Source organism: Medicago truncatula, chromosome 7 (assembly GCF_003473485.1).
Source record: "Medicago truncatula cultivar Jemalong A17 chromosome 7, MtrunA17r5.0-ANR, whole genome shotgun sequence".
Lineage (NCBI taxonomy): Eukaryota > Viridiplantae > Streptophyta > Magnoliopsida > Fabales > Fabaceae > Medicago > Medicago truncatula.
In genome coordinates this window covers 48,729,993-48,752,056 of record NC_053048.1, presented here as the reverse complement: position 1 = coordinate 48,752,056, position 22,064 = coordinate 48,729,993, and the positions used below count along the sequence as shown (strand labels likewise).

The 22,064-nt window shown below is 32.6% G+C and overlaps 3 protein-coding genes across 3 annotated transcripts; 1 reads left to right on the top strand and 2 right to left on the bottom strand.

The window, feature by feature from the left end:
* Positions 1–9,040: 9,040 nt before the first annotated feature.
* LOC25499366 (homeobox-leucine zipper protein ATHB-22) lies at positions 9,041–11,474 on the top strand. The gene is made up of 3 exons (XM_013594612.3): positions 9,041–9,289; positions 9,773–10,113; positions 10,873–11,474. The coding sequence occupies exons 1-3, from the start codon at positions 9,199–9,201 to the stop codon at positions 11,137–11,139; spliced, it is 699 nt and encodes a 232-aa protein (XP_013450066.1). The 5' UTR covers positions 9,041–9,198; the 3' UTR covers positions 11,140–11,474.
* Positions 11,475–14,582: 3,108 nt separating this feature from the next.
* LOC112416759 (60S ribosomal protein L24) lies at positions 14,583–16,472 on the bottom strand. Its single transcript, XM_039827681.1, has 5 exons — positions 16,360–16,472; positions 15,740–15,815; positions 15,482–15,583; positions 15,107–15,255; positions 14,583–14,913 (listed from the first exon to the last, which is right to left on the bottom strand). The coding sequence occupies exons 1-5, from the start codon at positions 16,368–16,370 to the stop codon at positions 14,760–14,762; spliced, it is 492 nt and encodes a 163-aa protein (XP_039683615.1). The 5' UTR covers positions 16,371–16,472; the 3' UTR covers positions 14,583–14,759.
* A 2,483-nt stretch (positions 16,473–18,955) lies between these two features.
* Positions 18,956–20,959, bottom strand: LOC25499365 (60S ribosomal protein L24). The gene is made up of 5 exons (XM_013594611.3): positions 20,808–20,959; positions 20,128–20,203; positions 19,888–19,989; positions 19,511–19,659; positions 18,956–19,301 (listed from the first exon to the last, which is right to left on the bottom strand). The coding sequence occupies exons 1-5, from the start codon at positions 20,816–20,818 to the stop codon at positions 19,148–19,150; spliced, it is 492 nt and encodes a 163-aa protein (XP_013450065.1). The 5' UTR covers positions 20,819–20,959; the 3' UTR covers positions 18,956–19,147.
* Positions 20,960–22,064: the final 1,105 nt, after the last annotated feature.

The window sequence follows — 22,064 nt, the reverse complement described above, 5'->3', positions numbered from 1 at the left end:
CATAAAACATGTCAGCAACCGTACACGATTTATCAACCGCAAGGTCAAAAAGGCGCCTAAAGCGCACACAAAACGGCACACCACCTAACCACGGATCATGCCAAAAAAGAGTATCTCCACCATCCCCCACCGAACGAGACACACACTCTCGGAACCACCCGCCACCAACACCACCTAACCCATCCCTAATATTAGCGATCTCTCGCCACCAAGAAGAACCACTCCGGCCCCCAACCTCCTCACCATATCTCGCCACCAACACCCTATACCAAAAACTACTCCTCTCCACCAATAAACGCCAACACCATTTTCCTAACAACGAACATTAAACTCCCTCAACCTCCTCACACCCAGACCTCCGAACTCCCTCTGAGAACAAATAGTGGTCCAACTGACCTAAGAGAGTTTCCTATGATCCTCACAAACCCCCCAACAAAATTTAGTAAAAATAGAGTCAAGGGAAGAAATTATACCTGACGAAGCCTTGAAGAAGGAGAGAGCATAGACAGGTAGAGAGGTCAAGACAGACTTTAGAAGAACTAACCGGCCACCAAACGATAAAAACCGACTATTGAACCCAGACAATCTTGATTTAATGCTACTAAGAAGAGGTTCTCAAAAGATCAATCGACGTGGATCACCCCCGATAGAGAGACCCAAATACACAAACAACATTTTCCCCACACGACAGCGGAGAACAGAAGCTGCCTCATTCAGCCAGGAAGCAGAAACATTGACACCCACCAACATGCTTTTATGAAAATTTACTTTCAAGCCAAACATAGCCTCAAACAACACCAACACCGCTCTCATCGCCCGAACATTGGCCCAACTCTTCACTCCAATAATCAACGTGAGGTCAGCGAACTGAAGATGAGTAACTGACACTGAGGAGGGCGCCCCCACTCTGTAGCCTTCAAAAATTTCCTTTCAACCACCGACTTCATAAGAATGTTCAAATTGTCCGCAGCTAACAAGAAAAGAAAAGGGGAGAGAGGGTCTCCTTGGCGCAACCCCCTCTACAAGGGGAACTCATCAGTCGGGCTACTATTAACTAACACCGAAGTTGTTGTAGTCGATACACATTGAGCAAATAAAATTCCTCATACGACGTAGAAAATTTACCATGGATCAGTAAAAAAATGTTGTCTACTGACAGAGGACCACACTTCCACCTCCTTGTCATCCCACATAATCAAAAGACCCCCCGACGCTCCCTCAGAAGGACGAAAGGAGAAATTAAAAGAAGAATTGCCCCATAAAGACGCCACTAAAGAAGAATCAAGCACATGCAATTTGGTTTCCTGAAGACACACAAGCAACGACAATTTTTCCCCTACCAACAGCTGCACTTCTCTACGCTTTTCTACACCTCTCAACCCCCTGATAGCCGCACCTGACTGCACATCCCCACCTTCTCCATGTAACACCGCAAACCTATTCTGATTCGCACCCGGAAAATCTATACCAATATCTTTTCCTATACCCCTTACATCAGCATCCGCCACAGACTGGTCTTCACGCATCACCACCCAGTGTTGCCAGTCATTATTGACCGAAGAAGAAGAAGTGGATCGATCTACCAACATATGAGCCGCCCCCTCCATTGCTTGTTGCAAGCATAGCTCACATAAGGTCACGTACTTTAAATCATGTGACATACATCTAGGTGAATTAATTATTTACATGATACACCCTCCGGTCGCTAATATAAGCAAAAAACTATATTTTAGGTTCATTCATTTAATGATGTATATGGTCTATAATAAAGACCATGTGCATCATTAAATAAATAAATCTAAAATGTAGATTTTTTGTTATAATAGTGACCGGAGGGTATACTAATTAAATTACAAAATAAATAATTTTTTAAGTTGAAACCAAAAAATTTAGCGGGATTTCTAATAATTTCACGGATGTTGATAATTTATTATCACCGTGTCACATGACACGTCATTTAAATTATATTTTGTTTATTTTACATGAAATTCTGAGTCAACTAACATTAAAAAAAATTATAGTTTGTTGTTACTAATAGTTATTAATACTAAATACTACCGTCCCTAATTATAAGACCCTTTTGAGAATTTTTTTTGTCCTTTTTATAAGACCCCTTTATTATTTTCAACTATAATAATTATTTCTTTACATACATGCCCCTATTTATTATATACATCTTTTTCTTCAATCAGCAATAAATAACATGTTGAAAACATAAACCAACTCTCTCTCTTAAAGGATAAAATTGTAAAAACAATAGTAATTACAAACATATTTAATACAAATATTCACTATCTTAATTCCCGTTATTTTTTCAAAATGGTCCTATAATAAAGGACAGAGGTAGTATTTATAAGAAAAATATAGAAAATTAGTATAATAGTCATAGTTTTAATGAAATGATCAAGTTTTTTTTTTTTGGAAAGAGAAATTATCAAGTTTCTTAAAACAAGAGTTTGCAAATAGCTTGTTGATTTATTGTTAAAAAACCATAGCATTAATTTATTAGTTGAAAAAACAACTATGCTAAAATCCTTTAATTTTTTGTTTGGAACCAAAAATCCTTTAATTTGCTAAGGTATCATAGAAACTCTTCAAAATGAAAGGTAAATTTTGTCATATACTTCGCACCCCCTTAAAGAAACACTGCTTTACTCCGAGATTACTTGGTGAACTCAATGATGTAGAACAAAGCATCAAAATTCAAAACATATTTCTAATCATTCCATTTGATATTCAATGTGTGTGTGTCATTATTCCCCGGAAAAGAAAAAAAAACTTTGAGTAATACTATCAGATAAAACAAGAGAAAATTTAACTTTAAAAACTTGGAAGAAAAAAATGGTATAGAAGGATGGGTCTTGTTAACGAGTGCTCTAAATGTATTGTTTAAGGAACTCATTGAAAGAAATTATGTCTTATTTTCAATATAAAAATTACTACTTTTAGATGATTAAACAATATCCTTGTGGCACTTGTTAACATTTCCTTATAAGGATTTGGGAGGGGATTTTGAAGCAGTAATTAATGGCACTGTCTGATCAATTATTTTTTAGCCCTATCCATATGCTAGAACAGAACTGAGGCTCTCCCTGTAAAATTAAACTATGTGGCGTTGTTATTATGGGACATGAATCAAAAAATCAAGCTTCGATTTATCCACCATTAGATATTGGATTCTGCAATCACCTTTCTCACTAAATTTTGTTTTATGCGGCGGCTGCAAATTCATTAATGGCTATCAGTGCAACGTTTAATTGGACTCATTTGCACTTAATATGGATTCAACCCCTCTGCATGCATCTATAAGGGAGCCTTAGATTTAGCATTTAAATTATCAATGTTGTATATTTTTAGGTGAAAACCTGCTTCTAAGGAGAATGGATCATAATAATTATGAAGTTTAAAAATCAAACTCGGGTTATCCCCAATAGTTTGTTCTTTAGTTGATCCTATTAATTATTATGTTCAGTCATTTGGTTAATCAATGTTGTATTTTACCTATCATTTTACTCTCTCGTTTAATAAATTAGTCTTTTATGTTGGACTCTTTTCATTGATTAATGAATGTCCTTGTAATTGATATATTCATTGAGTTGGGTCACATAAAGGTGACCTATATGTGAGTGAAGCCGAAGAAAGAAGAAAAAAAGAACTACCATCGAGAATGATAGAATGAAAATCTTCGTGAACATCGCTTTTATAACGGGTGATAATGTTAAGAGTTTCACATAAATAGAGATTAGTGTTCAATGCATTAGTACTCTCTCGTCTAATAAACTAGTCTTTTGCGTTGAACTCTTTTCATTGATTAATCAATGTCCTAATAATTGGTATTTTCATTGAGTTGAGTGACATAAAGGCCAACCTATATGTAAGTGAAGCTGAAGAAAGAATAAAAAAAAAGACTACCATTGAGAATGATAGAGTGAAAATCTTCATGAACATTGATTTTAAAACGGGTGATAATGTTGAGAGTTTCACATTGAATGGATAGCAGTGTTCAATTTGTTATTAACCCATAAGGCTTTGAAGGTTTCAGTTTTTGCGTGGCGGCTTATTCGAGATCGATTACCAACGAAAGCAAACCTGGCGACTCATGGTGTTATTTCCGCAAATGATATCTTTTGTGTGTCTGGTTGCGGTCATGTGGAGACAGCTGATCATTTATTTTTATCTTGTAATACGTTTGCATCTCTGTGGCAGCAGGTGCGTGATTGGATTTGTATTTTAGGAGTGGACCCTATTATCATTACAGATCATCTGGTGCAGTTTACTCATTTGGCAGGTGTTGGTAAAACTAAAAGATCGTTCTTACAGCTTATTTGGCTTTTGTGTTCTTGGGTTTTGTGGAGTGAACGTAACAACCGTCTTTTCAATAAGTCTGTTAATCTTGTCCCTCAATTGTTAGATAAGGTTAAATTGTTATATTTGGGTGGCTGAAAGCTAAAAATGTTGTGTTTGTTTATGGTACGCAGAGATGGTGGTCAGACCCTTTTGCTTGTTTAGGCTTGGCTAGCTAGTGTTATCTCTGGTTGTTGTATTTTTTAAACTCTTGTAACTTTTAGTGGTTTCCTAAGCACACCTTGTGCTTGGGGACTGCTGTTTGGTGTGTTATTTAATTCCATTTTGATTTCTTCAAAAAAAAAAAGTTCTAAAATCAATCTCTTCATATGATCAATTTTTCCCTTGAACCTTACGTCAATTACATAATTAATTAACAAAAATATTAACAAATTTCCTTATCTTAGAGTTTTTTATTTTTAATTGAGAATGATATATTATTACTTTGATAAATATTTGACTTATACTTTTAAATCAAAATATCTTTTTATAAATTGTTTAACTATAAAAACACATATACGAATATGAGACACGACACTGACATATTAACAAGAGTTTTTTCTGTTGAAAAAATGACATATTTCAATAGAATCACAAATGTCATTGTTATGTTGGACATGAGAACACGTCTTCAATTAAAATTGTTGATGCAACAAAGTTCTTTAATCAATTTTCTTAGAACAAAATAGTTTGTATAACCCTAAATGTAATAGGATTGCAAAGGATCTATCCTAGTCCATCCAAGAAGTAATAACAAGCGCAGTCCTATTCCTATTCCTATCCCTCGAGTTAGAATCAAATTGAAAATGTAATTAAATGAAGGGAAGCTAGATCCAAATTTTGTGGAAAGACAAAAGAAGGAGTGCAAGTAATCAGCTGTGTTGTGTGCAGCAAAGCACAGCACTGTCTCCGTCATAATTAATTCAGCTGAAAGGGAGATGATGGTGTTGATTGAATGAAAACAAATGCATTCAGACCAACTTGTCTTCATTCTTCCTTTGTCTTTTATTTATGGTACACTACATCGGGGAGCATGTTCTGATTCTACCTCAGTTTTGCAATTTTTGGGCCCCCTTTCACTTGCATTGCCAATCAAACTAGTATTTTTAGAATTCTGCTCATTATCTAAACAATATCGTTCATTTTTAAAATAAAAGTCGAAAATGTCCCTACGTATGTTATCTTACGTAGCATGAATTAACATACGCTAGTTATAAGGCGGACGTGACTTAAGTCACGCAGCGTGAGTTAAGTCACGCGACGTTACTTAAGTCAGTTTTTAGCAACACAGCAGTACAGTTCCCTCATTTCCCAACATTTTCAAAAATGAAATTTTCACCCCCAAATCCAAAATTCATCATTCTTGCGCCATTCAAAGCCAAATTCGTCCACAATATCAAGTAAGTGATTATTCTCTTAATTCTTTGCATTATTTTGGTTGAAAATTTTGAATTTTTGTAGAAAATTAACATTTTTAAGTTTTTTAAAGTTTTGCATGCATGTTAGTTTTGATGATTGTTAGTGACCAAATAACTTAGGAATTGTTGTTTAGATGTTGTTTAGGGTACAATGTGGTAGTTTAGGGTTTAGAAAATGTTAGATTACATAGTTGTTTGAAAAATGCACCTACGTGTTCGGTGAAATGTCTCAATGATGTTTATTTTGTTTTTTTGGATTATAAATGATGTAATTAGATAGAGCTATGTTTGTTAATGTTGATGATAGTTAATTTGACTACAATGTGGTAGTTTATGGATTCAAATGACATTGTTGTTGTATTATTAAAGATGACACATGTGTTGTTGTCGAAATTATGTGCAAATGTGTTAAAGATTTTTTGCTTTTTGTGCAGCTATGTCTGAGCAGGAGAGGGATGACAATTTTAGGGCTGGGAGGCGTGCCCCTACCGGTAGTGCACGGAGGGAGCATGCGATGCAGATTCCAGATGTGGTTTCTAATCCACTCTTCTTGAGCATCTTAGAGGGCCTCCGGATCGATTATAGCGTGTTTGACGATCAGCAGGTTCCGAGGAGGAGGTCTAGGAGTCATAGTCCGCAAGAGCAGCAGCAGTAGGGTCTTAGTTTATGAAAAAAAAAATTATGACTTTTTGGATGTTTGTAGTATTTTCTTGACATTTTGGTTGTACTACTTTTACATTTGCACAGTTGGGCTTATTTATGACATTTACGTTATTTTTCGTTAAAATTGTGTTTCTAAAATTATTCGTTCTCTAAATTATTCGTTCTGTTTGAATCAATGAATGGTTGTACCAAAATTATTATTGAATAATTGCATGTTCACTAAACAGGGAATGAAGGAACAAAGGCAACAACTACAGCCACTGCCAGTCTGGTCTGCAACGTGCATAGCAGAAGCACAAGCTTGAGTTAACTCACGCTAGTGTTAAAACTAGCGTGACTTAATGTGATAGATATCAATTTTCTGCTGCTATGACATTCTTGTCTTGGTTTATTTCAACAGCTTGATATCTTTTTAATGTTTGGTTTTTAGTTTTACCTTCTTTATAAAAAAATTATCTTGCTCCTTGTTGATAAATATGAAATATGAATGAAAAGGCTGCACGTGACAAAACCATGATTTCTTTGGCATATATTCTTTCATTTTCTTGTGAATAGAATTTTTATGACAATATGTACAATATACTACTTGAAGAACTAAATGTATGATTTTTGGTAAGAAAAAAAATCTAAATTTTTAAGTTTAGGGGGCATTTTGCACATAAGTGCAAAATTTTAGGGGGTATTTGATCATAACCGTAAACAGTTAACAAAAAAGTTGACGGAGGGGTAAATTGATTAACATTATGCAATTTCAGGGGGTAATTGAAGTTTTGTTAATTTCGGGGGGTAATTGATGAAACTTACAATTTCAGAGGAAAAATTGACTATTTACTCGAGTAAAAATATAATGTAAGTATGAGAGAGAAAATTGTCTAAAAATTATTTAAAAATTATTGTATAAATATCATTTCTTCAAAAATTAAAAGGTTTTCATGAGGAGTGGTTACCAGTTAGGGTGGCAGCCGACACATGACATCCCTTTTTGACATTTTGTTCTGACAGTACGGTCAATTCTACCTCAGCCCAACTATGTATGCCTAGAAGATGCACAATGGTGATCATAGTAAACTAAGAAGGATTTATAAATGTGCATGTACATGTCATTTATTAATAAATTTTAAATAAAAATATATATTAAGGATTCAACGACTTCAATGATACTAAATTAAAAAATGTTCTTAAATATATCGGTTAATATGTATTTTAACACACTCATTTAGAAAATAAAAAAAAATGAAAAAAGAAAGAATGACATGAACTTGAGATGTGAGACCAATTTTTATATATTCATTTCATCTTTATATAGAAACCTTCTTTGTCTTTTTTACATTTGATCAAAAAAGTTTTTAGTGTAATTAATATGTCTATTTTATTATTTTAATCGTGGAAACGCTAAAGAGAAGAGAATTCTTTAGTTAATACTACTAATATTATCCACTTTTTTCTTTTTTAATGAAAATCCTTAATAGAATGAACTTCTTGTTAAATAAAGGAGTCTCTATTAAAGATGCTCTTATTACTTCCCAAAAGGAAGAGAGGAAAAACCTCATACTCCTCGTCTCGTAATAATATAGGTTTAAAAAAGTATGTTTACGTACACGACTATATTAGTACCATCTAAGTAAAATTTTAATTTCTCATTTTGAGCATCTATAGTGGGGTGTGATTCTTAGCTTGGATACCTATTTAGAACAGTAATTATAGCACTCTTATGAAAATTTTAATTCCTGAAAAACTATATGGTACATATATTTGCTATACATGTGTACTAGTTATAGAGGTATTCTGTTTTGCATGACTTACTAATATTCGCGATCTAGAGTTATCGTGAGATTAATTTAATAAATTTTAAAAATGTGTTGAATCAGACGAATGAAAAGTTTATTAGGTATTTGAGTTGAAAAATAAAATGAACATATATATATATATATATTTAAAAAAATAATATAATATAATTTAAAATACTAAAATAGTAGATTTAGAGATGAAAATGAAAGGAAGAGAAAGTCATAAATGGTATTAATGTTATTTTCGGAAATTATCTGTTTTGAAAACAACTAGATAGAAGTCATGAATGTTTTTGAAAAGAGAGATAGAGGACCATAGTGTTGGTATATAGTATCAAGTTAAAAAAAATTATTGAATGAAAAAATAGATGTTGAAGTAACATAGATAAGATGACTTACATATTCAATAATTTAATACTCTCTGTTATATATTAGTTATATATTAGATGATTTATTTGACAATATACATTATTAATTAACTTGATATACTTTAACCATATTTTTCGACTAATATATAAAAATAAATAATATTATATAAAATGTTGTTAGATTTATCTCGATGAATATTTTTAAAATATTAAATTTTCATAATATTTTCCAATAAATAGCTAAATATATTAAAGATAAAAAAAAAATATGCATTTGTATGTGTGACATAATCAAGTGTGTCACTTAATATGAAATGAATAAAGTATTTTGAATCAAGATGTGGTGTACAACGGTTAATTGTTATCAGTCCATTAGGATGATCTACTGAGGTGAGGACCTAATTAAACATTTCATCTCTCATATATAATCACTCATAGTCAGAAACACAGTGCCACGCCTCACTGTATAGTATATACTATTGACTACTGCACCACTCTAAATCTCTAATCTTCTTTCCTCACTCTGACTACGTGGTCCATCCTAACCGAGTGAAAAGCCCATAAAAGAGACACATTTAGGGTAAGGAATTGAAGAGAAGAAAAAAGTGAAAGCCTAAAATGGATTGGAATGAGAGCACAAGACCCTTTGTTCCTCATACTGAGTCTTCCTTAAGCTTCTTCTACAACTATAACAACACCCCTTATTCAGGTAAAAAAAAAAAAAACACCTCTTTATACTCCAATTTTTTTAGCTATTTTTACTCCTTATAGTTTGCAATTTTTGAGTCACCTTCTCTCTCTCTCTCTAGAATATTGCACATGAATTTATTGACTTGAATCCCAAGTTATTTCTTGTTCTTCTTCTTCTTCTTCTTCTTTTTTTTTTTTGCTTTTCAAGTCATATAGAAGGCAAAACATATATATTTGAAAACTACTCACTTATGTATATACACTTTTGTGTTATTTAATCTTTATAGATAACATTAGATAAAAAGAAAAGAAAAAGACAGACATAAAAACCTTATGAGATGCATATGGTGATGTGATGAAAAAGTGTAAAAAGAAAATTAGAAAAAAAAAATTTGTATGATAGGGTGTACAAAGAAATGAAGGCATAGATTAAGTATTTCATAAAAATAAAAAAATAAAATCTTGATATAAATTAATTCATTGGTGTATGTTGGAAAATTAGGAATGGAAATGAGTCAACCGTCATTGGGTGAGACACAACAAAGGTTACTTCCAGCTATGGATGAAATGAACATTGATGGAAATAATTATAGAGAGAAGAAGAAGAGATTAACAAGTAACCAGATTGATTCACTGGAGAAGAGTTTCCAAGAAGAAATAAAGCTAGACCCTGAAAGGAAGATGAAGCTTTCAAGAGAGCTAGGGCTCCAACCTCGCCAAATTGCTGTTTGGTTCCAAAATAGGCGTACAAGGTGGAAGGCTAAGCAGCTTGAACACTTGTATGATGTTTTGAAACAAGAATTTGATGTTGTCTCCAAGGAAAAACAGAAACTTCAAGAAGAGGTAACTAATTATCTTTGGATTGTTTGCATAAGGTAGGATGAATTTGAATGAAATTGGAATGAGATATATAACATCTATTTTTTTTATTATGTAACTATATTTCATTAATTTATACCACCAATCTCAACATAATCTCACATATTTGTTCATGTATCTCTCTATGTTATTTTTAAGCAGTTGAACTATCAGTAAGTATCTAAATTCAAGATTAATTTTTTGTCTCTAATTTCTAACAAAAGTTCAACATTTGTACGTCTAACAAGAAATTAGTATTTTATGCTTTGCCTTTAGAAGCTTAAAGACCTACTACATTTCAAGTTTGAGGATAGTGTTCATCTTTCTTTTGTGTTGATTTTTTGCCAAAAAGTAGAAAAATAAATATAGACACACACACAGACAACATATCACTTCTTATAATTAATACCATTTGTTAGAGTTATATTATGATTATGTCATACAAATGCAATTATACATGAGAGTGAAAAATATATTGTGTATTAAATTAATATTTTCCTTACAAAAATTACTATTTTTCTTATTTTATTTTTACTTAGACATATTCTACATTATATATATTTTACAGTTTGCTCTTTCAAAAAAAAAAAATTACACTTTGTTGTATTTAATATAATAATTAACTGTATAAAAAATTAATTATTGAAATTTTTCCTTTGGTCATATGAAAATGAAGTTCTTCAACCTAGTATTACCCCAAAATGGTTGATTCATGTAGCTGATCAGTGTGCCCTATACACGCAGGTTATGAAGTTGAAGGGAAAGTTAAAAGAGCAATCAGGTGGTAATTTTAGGACACAAACATATGTTGAAGAAACAGTAGAAAGCACATCAGAAGGTCTACGTTGTTCTAACAAACCAACAAGTAGTAGCATTCAACAAGCTGTTCCAGATCAGGGATACAATAACAACAACAACAGTACTACTTTCATTGTTGAAGATTTTAATAACTCAGTTTCAATGCCTCCTAATCAATGTCACTGGCCTGTATTACCTAATTATTATCCCTAATCTATCTACATTACAAGTCAAAGTAGTTTTAAGTACTCTATGAGTAGTAGTGAGTGACTCAGTTAATTTTAGTGTACTAGTAGTTAGGTATTAATGGTTTGAGGACTGACATTAAGATCCATTCAGAACTATATGAGTTATGAGTCATAATGCAGTAGTGATTTGATTCAAGGAAGGGTAAAAGTTAAGTACTAAAGTAGTAGTAGTTTCCAATTCTTTAGTTAAAGTTTTCTACGTACTCTGCTTTTAGGTAGAAAGAAAAGGACGGTAGTTGTAATGCACACTATTTTTTTTACCACGTTGTTTCAGAGAGAAAGAGCAGAGGATTCAGGACAGGACAGTGATGAGCTGAAATGTTGGATTTTTCTTTCTTGTTTTATTCTAAAAGAAAGGTGTGAAAACTATGTAGTGTGACAAAAATACGGTGGCAATTACCATTGGAAGGTCTATTCCTTTCCCATGATTTTTTCTCATCATGGAAAAGGTGAATGTCAACCATTGATATATTAATAAAAATATTGAATGGCTGAGATTGTCCACTTACAATCTATTGGTGACTTTTTGTTTTTAAAATTTTACAAAAAATTTGATCCCACATGATAAGGTTTAGACTATTACTTTTTCCACCCAATGTCTTTCCTCGCGCGCCCTATTTTTTTTTCCAATTTTATCCCTGGTTCGGATATCGTTTTCCGGATTGTATTGTTAGAATTTTGCAGATGTTTCCAGATTTGAAAATCCGGAATAATGTTTTACTAGAACTTTTGCAATTTTAATCTTCAAAATTTGTAAAATAAAATAAAAAACAGAAATAAAACGACACAAACATTAAAAACAACTCATTTTATTAATATAGGAACAATACATTACAATAATTTTCAAGCTTTTTAAGTTTATTACATAAGATCATAAATCTATTTCTACTCTTAACTTATTACATAAGCAATACTGGTGGCTCCAGCCACCGGTGGAGAGGAAGGGGGGAGGAAAGAAGATGGCGGGGAAGAAGAAACCAATGCTGCCTGGTAGCACATACGCAGGGGCCTCTAGGGAACAAGAGACAATAATGGTCAACATGATACCCAGGCAAACCAACCTCACACTCAGACTGACCCCTTCCCTATTGACCGATCATATAACCCTTGGTGGATTTCCAAAGAGGCCTCTTTGTATGAAAGGCCAACGATGTAAACACATCGTTGTGGAGGAGAAGAGGAGAAAGAAGAAGGTGTGCAAATGTTTGAGAAAATGAACCATATTTATAGGGGAGGAGGATTAAAAAAACATGGGGAAGCCATCAATGCCGGTCAAAAAACGTGTAGAAACACGTTTTTCAACTTGACCACCGTCCAACACGTTTGAAAAACGTTTTTTTTGTGGTGCAGACCACCGACCAAAAATTTCTGGTGTAATCCGAAATACACATATATTCCGGATTTCATATTCCGAAAACATACAATATTGGGGTGAACAAAGGGAAACTTGGGACTTTGAGTATGGTGAGGGTTGGTTCGGATTTTAGAATCCAGATTTATTCAGCATTGGATTCTTTTGTGTGTCCCACATTGCACCAATAATTTTTGTGGTCCACAAGGCCCACATACCTCTATAAATAGGGGTCCATGTTTTCATTACAAGTAAACTACATCAGACAAAAAAACATGAAATTCCCTGCTTTGATCCGAACACCAAGCTAGCGGCAATCTACTACAACGATGGAACACCACCCCATATGTTTAGGATTCGAGACGATGTCACCCTCTTCGGGCTGAAGGATGAGCTAGATCAAATCAACCGTCAACTCAACCACAAAGACACGAGGAGGAACCTAACATGCCAAAATCAAATCTACACTTCTAGAATCAATTCTATGTTTGGTTTTGTGGTGATAAGAATTGATTTTTTATTCTCTAAAAGTTGTTTTTAGATAGAATTGAGTTGAATGTAAAGTGATTTGTGTTTGGATGAATTTAAGTAAAAATAGATTTAACAATAAATTTAAAGTTAAAATCAATTGTAGAAGCCAAAAACTACAAGTTTTAACTTCAAGTGGAATCAACTCTCCTTCATATCATTCAAACATAATAAAATCAATTCTAGAACCTGAATCACACCCTCCATTTTTGGAAACAAAAAAAAAAGATATGTCTATGTGTATCTCTTTATAACTGTCACCTTTTTTTTTTCCTTTCTGAACTATAACTGTCACATTTTTGCTTCAAAAGCGCCTCTTAAATTGATCTCATTAATATTCTTAATTTTCTGGTAATGGGAATAGTCGATGTGAATCTTAAATATTATCGTGTAAAAGTCAACACAATTTTTTTTTGTTATTGCCTACCTAAAGTTACATAGAAGTAGTTCCTCCTCCCCTAAATAGATAATGATATTTCACTTCTATTTTCGAAGAAAAATAATCAAGATTGCTTTCTACATCGAGTTGAGTATGTCACCAAAAAAATAAAACTAACAATTGCACACAAAAATATACTAATACCGACATTGAGCATATTCCCTTTCATCTCAACGTTTGTCATGTCAAGTCACTAATCCTGCCTTTGGCATCCCCCTCCTTGCGGTTAAGGTAACGACTTCAAACATGGCCAGCTCCCATAGTGTGACGGGCGGTGTGTACAAGGCCCGGGAACGAATTCACCACCGTATGGCTGACCGGCGATTACTAGCAATTCCAGCTTCATGTAGGCGAGTTGCAGCCTACAATCCGAACTGAGGACGAGTTCCCTTCAAGACAACTATCCCCCAATCGTTGAGGGAGAAACCATTGGAAATTGGTCTCTTCAAAGTTCCCTGATGGGTGCTGGGTTTGCTTTTGATTTGATTTAAGATAGATTCTTGGTTGGTTGTGGAGAATCAAGTTCAAAATTCAGAGCATATTGCTTGGAAGTTGGGATATTATTTTGAATACGTTTGGGAACTTAGGAGACACGAAGGATAATGTAATTCATTAGTTGGCAAGAACAATGTTATCCATGCGAGATTGTAACTTACAAAAATTACTCTTCTCCGTTTGAAAATTGTTCATTCCGTGAAAGATGTCTCACGTAAGTTAACACCCGCTAAGCATTGGGGAACGGCATTAGTCAATCCATTCTCTAAAAATTGCTTTTAAGACGTCATGATTTGCTAATTTTATTACTATACAATCCATTCAATAAAAATTGCTTTTAGGACGTCATCGCTTAAAACAACATAATCTGAACTTGAAAAGAACCCGGATTAGTGGGAAATTTAAACTACCGAATTAAGACGTCATCGCTTAAAACAACAGATTTTGGCTGAATCTAAGAGTATACCGAACAAGTGCCAAGTACTGACCAAAAGTAAAACTTATAATCAAACATGAAAGTAATAACTAACATCGTACGGGATCATTAGTGCAAATAATCAAACATGAAAGTAATAACTAACATTGTACGGGATCATTAGTGCAAATAAACATAGCATAACTAGCAAAATCCATTTAATATCCGAGTTCTCTGAAGCTCCAAACATAAGTTTGATAAAACAGTAACATAAAAGGCTAATCAAGCAAATAGAATATATCAGTACAGAAGTTTGAAAACAAATTATATTTAAATGGTAACCAAAAACGGAAAAACTTAACGTTTCCCACCACCACCGCCCATTTTAGGACCCTTGGGCATAGCACCCTTCTGAACATTGCCTTTCCCTGACTTTTGTGCCTTAGATGCTACTTCGGCTTTCTTGGCTTTTTTCTCATCCTTGGTTTTCTTTATCCTCTCCTTGATTTCACTGCAGGATTGACTCGGTGATTAGATTTGTCATCAATAATTGTGTAACAGGAAAAACAGGAACAGACAAGACTAACAACCCAAAAACAGTGATGAAATTACATGGCTGATTTAAAAAGATATGAACATGTTAGAAAACAGTGTCCCTAAAAAAAGAGTTCTCAAAGAGTCGGCATAATAAAAAGGAAACACACCGAAGAGCAGCTTCCCTAGCAGCATCTCGAACCTCGGGCTTCTCGGTTCTTTTTTTTTGAATGACTTCAAGTGTAGCACCAACAATGGACCTGGAGTATGGCTTCTTGGTGGCACGGCGCCTCTTCTTCACCGCTTCTTGAGCAATGTCCTGCAAGACAGATGCATAAAATCAATTAACGTGCATACAGTAAGTAGTAAAATTACTGGACAAGGCTATCTGATAGTTAGGTCAAATTCAACACAAGTAACCACAACAATGTAACTAGGTTCATGGATGGATATTTCATTACAACATGTTCAGAAGCTTAATTTAGCTTTACACTGTAATTGTTCAATACATATTACAAACATCAGTTAAATAGTTACACAATCACCTTCTTGTGCTGCTTTCTGTACATGGCAGTCCATGTGAGCTTTGAAGGCTTCAACTTGTTGTGGAAATACCTCTTACATTTTGAGTTCACAAAGAGGAAAACCTGTAAAAACAATAAAAAATAAAAAAAAAAAAAAAAAAAAAAAACCTTATATCAATAAAACTAAGATTGAACACATCAAAAAACAAAAAAACTGGTATTCATTCAAATAAAGAAATGCATCAATCCAAAATCCAACATGAGTCATTTTTATCTCACCTGAGAATCACTACGAATAAATCTGATCCCTCTTCCTGGGTAAATCTTTGCGCCACTGAATCGACAGAGTTCAGTTCTGAAATGGAAACATCAATTCAGTGAATGGTCTTCTAATAGCTAATTATTTCCAACATTCTTAAAAGTTACGCATCATATCTAATGTACTTCGAATAGCTAATTTAAAGAATAACATTATCAGATTTCAAAAGCCACTCATTAAAAATTGAAATTGCACAAGGAAAAAGGTTGCAAAAACATATCTAAATTTCAATAGCATCAAAAATTGCAAACAAGTTTTAATCTAAATCAACCAAAGATATAATGGGTACTTGAAAATGTTTAATACAATATCATTTCAGAATTAATAACTATCACATTCTAAACAATAAATACCAAACAAATTTTTAAACTTTAGAAGCAAAACCCTACAACAATCATAGAACACTGTTATGAATAAAATATGCCACAATTTTACATTCAATCAAATTCTCAAATACAATAAAACTAAATCTAGATTTATGAACTAAACCCTACGGCAACAAAATAGAGAAAACAAATCAACAATAAACCCTAAAACTGTAAGCGTGAATGATGGAAGAAAATGAAGAAGTAAAACTTACTTGAGAACCATGGCTGCTTCGTCGCTGTGGTGGCTGCTCTTTGTAAATGTAAACCCGTTTTCATCTCTCTCTCTCTCTCCATCTATATACCCGTTTCTGAATTGGGCCCATTGAAATAACCCGGTGTTATTCAATTGTATTTTTAACACCTTATACTTGCCTCTCTTACCCCCCAAAATATTATGGAATGAGTTTTTTCTTTTTTTAAATAATAAATTTTACATACAAAAGGTTATATGGTCATTATAAATATAGTTAAAATTTGTGTTTGATTATGTTCGTTAAACAGTTAATAAATATTACAATCATGTTTAATGTAGTCAAATTATTTTCAAATAAAAAGCTGACATCGAATTCGACAAAATTTTATATGGTCAATAAACTTATTTTTAATAAAAATTGATTAATTTATTGAAAGGTAAATTTTCCTCAAGTAAATTTTCCTCTTCTCGTGTATCTCCTGCACAAACGCCAGATAATATTTTTAACCTTAAGTAGAATTTTGAGATTCCAAATTAAATATCATTGTCCATTCACTTTGAAATGAAATGTATCAACTAGCTCTTAGGAGGATATGCACGTTTAACGTTATATTATCTATTTCTTTCTGCTCTCATTTAAAACTGAAGTAGATAGAGGAGTATTTGTAATTTTAGCCACACTCCCTTGAGATTCCAAGTCTTATTTTCCCTAGTAAAATTGATTTTACTAGAAAGGGAATTGAAGGTAAAGTGATTTATGTTTGTATACATTAATATAAAAGTGAGTTGAACAGCAAATTTGAGTGTTAAAATCAATTATAGACTCAAAAGTTTCAATTTCTAGCTTTAAGTAGAATCAATTCTTGAGACAATCATTTCTACTCAAGAGCAACCAAACATGCCAAAATCAATTCTATATTTCTAGAATCAAATTTTCTCCCTTTAGATGTGTGTTTATGTTTGGTGTTGCGGGATAAGAATTGATTTGAGTAATTTGATTCTCTAAAATTTATTTTAGATAGAAAGAGTTGAATGTAAAGTGATTTATTTTTGGATGAGTTTCAATAAAAGTAGATTTAACGATAAATATAAATTTAAGGTACTTAAAATCAATTGTAGAAGCCAAAAGCTTATCGATTCTCCTTCATATCATTCAAACATAATAAAATCAATTATACAATCTCTGGAATCACACCCTCCATTTTTTAAACCAAAAAAATGCCATGTCTATCTCTTTATAACTTTTTTTTGACAAAGTATCTCTTTTTATTTAACTGTTAAATATTTTTTTTATGAACTATAATTGTCATATTTTTGCTTCAAAAGCGGTTCCTAAGTTCATCTCATTAATATTCTTAACTTTCTGGTAATGGGATGGTCTAAGTGAATCTCAATATTAATTTTTTTTTGAGAGCAAGTGAATCTCAATATTATCGTGTGCAAGTTTTTTTTTATTTGTTATTGCCTACGTAAAGTTACATAGTTTAATCCCATGTATGGCAAAGGCCAAGTAGTTCCTCCTCCCCTAACTAGATAATGATATTTCGCTTCTAATTTCGAAGGAAAAAAAATCAAGATTGCCTATGTACATCGAGTTGAATATGTAGGTCACCGAAAATAAAACTAACAATTGTACTACCTCCGTTCCTAATTACAGGACACTTTTGAAAAAATAATGAAAAGATAGTGAATATTTATATTAAATATGTTTGTAATTACTATTGTTTTTACAATTTTATCCTTTAAGAAAAGGTTGGTTTATGTTTTAAACATGTTATTTATTGCCGATTGAAGAAAAAAATGTATAATAAATAAGGGCATGTATGTAAAAAATAATTAATGTAGTTGGAAATAGCAAATGAATCTTATAAAAAATGATAAAAAAAAATTCTCAAAAAGGTCTTATAATTAGGGATGGAGGTGGTACACAAAAATATACCGATGGTGAGCATATTCCCTTTCATCTCAACGTTTGTCATGTCCCTTAAAGATAACTATCCCCTAATCGTTGAGTGAGAAACCATTATTGGTCTCTTCAGAGTCCCAATGGGTGCAGGGTTTGCTTTTAATTATGTTTTTAAGAGACTCTAGGTTAGTTGTGGAGAATCAAGTTCAAAATTCAAAGCACATTGCCTTAGAAGTTGGGATTTATTAGAGCTTGTACCAACAATTTTAATGCGTTTTCGAATTTAGGAGACACGAAGAATAATAATTCATAATTCATCATTAGTTGGCAAGAACAATGGTTGTAACTTTATGCTCCTATTAATAGAATAAATGATTTTAATTACTATTGGAAAAAATTGATATGAGGAAAGTAATATTTGGATACGGAACTTGTAACCTCACTAGTCATATAAGCACGCTATGATTTGCAAATTTTATAACTAAAAAATCCATTCATCTACTTCGCAACCAAATTTTACAATAAAAATTGCTTTTAATTTTATCTCCACTATTTGGCTTGAAAGAACCAGGATTAGTGGGAAAGTTAAGCTACTGAATTAAGCCGTCATCTCTTAAAACAATATATTCTGAGCTGAATCTAAGCATACCGAACAAGAGCCAAGTTCTGACCAAAAGTAAAACTTATATCCTTCAAAAAAAAGTAAAACTTATAATCAAACATGCAATTAATAACTAACATCATAAGGGATCATTAGTGCAAATAAACATAACACAACTAGCAAAATCCATTTAATTCCTGGGTTCTCTCTGAAGCTCCAAACATAAGTTTGATAAAACAGTAACATAAAAGGCTGATCAAGCAACAAATATATTTAAATAGTAAACAAAAATAGAAAAACTTAACGCTTCCCACCACCACCGCCCATTTTAGGACCCTTGGGCATAGCACCCTTCTGAACATTTCCTTTCCCCGACTTTTGTGCCTTAGATGCTACCTCGGCTTTCTTGGCTTTCTTTTCATCCTTGGTTTTCTTTATCCTTTCCTTGATTTCACTGCAGGATTGACTCCATGATTAGATTTGTCATCAATAATTGTAACAGAAAAAACAGGAACAGATATGACAAAAAAATATGAACATGTTAGAAAACAGCAAGTCCCTAAAAAAAGAGTTCTCAATGAATAAGCATAATGAACATGTTAGAAAACAGTGTCCCTAAAAAAAGAGTTCTCAAAGAGTCGGCATAATAAAAAGGAAACACACCGAAGAGCAGCTTCCCTAGCTGCATCTCGAACCTCGGGCTTCTCGGTTCTTTTTTTTTGAATGACTTCAAGTGTAGCACCAACAATGGACCTGGAGTATGGCTTCTTGGTGGCACGGCGCCTCTTCTTCACCGCTTCTTGAGCAATGTCCTGCAAGACAGATGCATAATATCAATTAAAGTGCATACAGTAAGTAGTAAAATTACTGGACAAGGCTATCTGATAGAATTAGGTCAAATTCAACACAAGTAACCACAACAATGTAACTAGGTTCATGGATGGATATTTCATTACAACATGTTCAGAAGCTTAATTTAGCTTTACACTGTAATTGTTCAATACATATTACAAACATCAGTTAAATAGTTACACAATCACCTTCTTGTGTTGCTTTCTGTACATGGCAGTCCATGTGAGTTTTGAAGGCTTCAACTTGTTGTGGAAATACCTCTTACATTTTGAGTTCACAAAGAGGAAAACCTGTAAAAACAATAAAAAAAAAAAACTTATTATCAATAAAACTAATATTGACCAAATCAAAGCAAACACACAACTGATATTCATTCAAATAAAGAAATGAATCAACCCATAATTCAACATGGCTCATTTTTATCTCACCTGAGAATCACTACGAATAAATCTGATCCCTCTTCCTGGGTAAATCTTTGCACCACTGAATCTGCAGAGTTCAGTCCTGAAATGGAAATATCAATTACTAACTTTCCCACACAAGGATGCAATAAATAAATTGAAAACACAACCACTAATTCAATAAAAATGCAATAACAGTGAATGGTCCAGAATCAACTATTTCCAACATTCTTCAAAGTTAAGCATCATATCTGATACACTTCTAATAGCTAATTTAAAGAACAACATTATCAGATTTCAAAAGCCACTCATTAAAAATTGAAATTGCACAAGGAAACAAGTTCCAAAAAAATGTTGAAAATTTCAATTGCATCAAAAATTGCAAACAAGTTTTAATCTAAATCAACCAAAGCTATAATGGGTATGTGAAAATGTTTAATAAAATATCATTTCAGAATTAATAATTATCACATTCTAAACAATGAATAAAAAACAAATTTTTAGACTTTAGAAGCAAAACCCTACAACAATCATAGAACACTGTTTCGAATAGAATATGCCACAATTTTACATTCAATCAAATTCTCAAATACAATAAAACTAAATCTGGATTCATCAACTAAACCCTAATAGAGAAAACAAATCAACAATAAACCATGAAACAGTATTTGTAAATGATGCAAGAAAATTGAAGATGCAAAACTTACTTGAGAACCATGGCTGCTTCGTTGGTGTGGTGGCTGCTCCTTGTAAATGTAAACCCTAAAAACTAATATCAAAAGCTCTAGGTTTCAGCTCTCTCCTTCTATATACCCGTTTTTGAATTGGGCCCATTGAAATAACCCGGTCTTATTCAATTGTATTTTTAACACCCTATACTTGCCTCTCTTACCCCCCAAAATATTATGGAATGAGTTTTTTTTTTTAATTTTCAAACAAAAATTTATATGGACATTATAATATAGTTAAAACTTGTGTTTGATTATGTTCATTAAACAGTTAATAAACATTACAATAATGTCTAGTCAAATTATTTTCAAATAAAAATCTGACATCGAATTTCGACAAAATGTTATATGGTCAATAAACTTATTTTTAATAAAAATTGATTAAATTATTGAAAGGCTAACACCCAAGTAAATTATTTAGTGGGGGCAGCTCCTCTCAACCGGATGCAAGGGCATTCGTCCCTTCTTTGGTGGATTGGGAGACCTTATTTCTTATAAAAAAAAGTATTTAGATGAGTTGGATCCCGATGAATTGTGGTTACTAGTTTATGGTTTTATCCAACATACACAAGTAAAATAATATTGTTTCGTGTACAAGAATCTTTTTTATCATTGTATTATAAAGTTAAGTCATAAAATTGTCTCTTGATGGTATAAAAATATAAAAAATTGTCTCACTTGATTTAATGATGAAAATTGATTACTGCATTATGGAAAAATAGTCTCACTTGTATACTATAAAATTAAATCCAAGACATACTCTAACACCCTGTTATCCCAACAATTAAATTATCATTAAAATAATTAGAGTTCAACAAACAACGGGCATGTCACACTGCTTTTCGAAATTTCTTAAATAGAATAAAATATTATTTAATAAAATCAAATTTAATAGTTTCTCCAAAACCTAGCAGCGGAATATTTTTCAATATAACTAACATCAACATCCAACAATAAATCCTGGCACAAAGGCCTCAACATAAATATTCATCAATAATTGTTTCAAATAACAATAAAAGGCTCCACAACATGTTCCCAACATTTGATACATAAGGAATGAAAATAAAACAACTATTTACCATCCCGTTACGTATCAGAGCCTTAAACACTTGAGCCACCACATCTACTACTTTGGATCACCTGCAAGTTACCCATAGGAATGGCAATATTTCCAAGCAAAAGGGGTGGGATTCACAAACAACAATGATAGATATAAAATTCATTAAATGAATCTAA

What these genes read in the sequence shown, in the direction of transcription:
- LOC25499366 (XM_013594612.3), top strand. Translation starts at nt 9,199, where the DNA reads ATGGATTGGAATGAGAGCACAAGACCCTTTGTTCCTCATACTGAGTCT. An exon ending in TAACAACACCCCTTATTCAG is followed by an intron (nt 9,290 to 9,772) that starts GTAAAAAAAAAA and finishes TTGGAAAATTAG; the next exon opens with GAATGGAAATGAGTCAACCG. An exon ending in AACAGAAACTTCAAGAAGAG is followed by an intron (nt 10,114 to 10,872) that starts GTAACTAATTAT and finishes CTATACACGCAG; the next exon opens with GTTATGAAGTTGAAGGGAAA.
- LOC112416759 (XM_039827681.1), bottom strand. An exon ending in TTATTCGTAGTGATTCTCAG is followed by an intron (nt 15,584 to 15,739) that starts GTGAGATAAAAA and finishes TTGTTTTTACAG; the next exon opens with GTTTTCCTCTTTGTGAACTC. An exon ending in GCTAGGGAAGCTGCTCTTCG is followed by an intron (nt 14,914 to 15,106) that starts GTGTGTTTCCTT and finishes TCAATCCTGCAG; the next exon opens with TGAAATCAAGGAGAGGATAA.
- LOC25499365 (XM_013594611.3), bottom strand. An exon ending in TTATTCGTAGTGATTCTCAG is followed by an intron (nt 19,990 to 20,127) that starts GTGAGATAAAAA and finishes TTGTTTTTACAG; the next exon opens with GTTTTCCTCTTTGTGAACTC. An exon ending in GCTAGGGAAGCTGCTCTTCG is followed by an intron (nt 19,302 to 19,510) that starts GTGTGTTTCCTT and finishes TCAATCCTGCAG; the next exon opens with TGAAATCAAGGAAAGGATAA.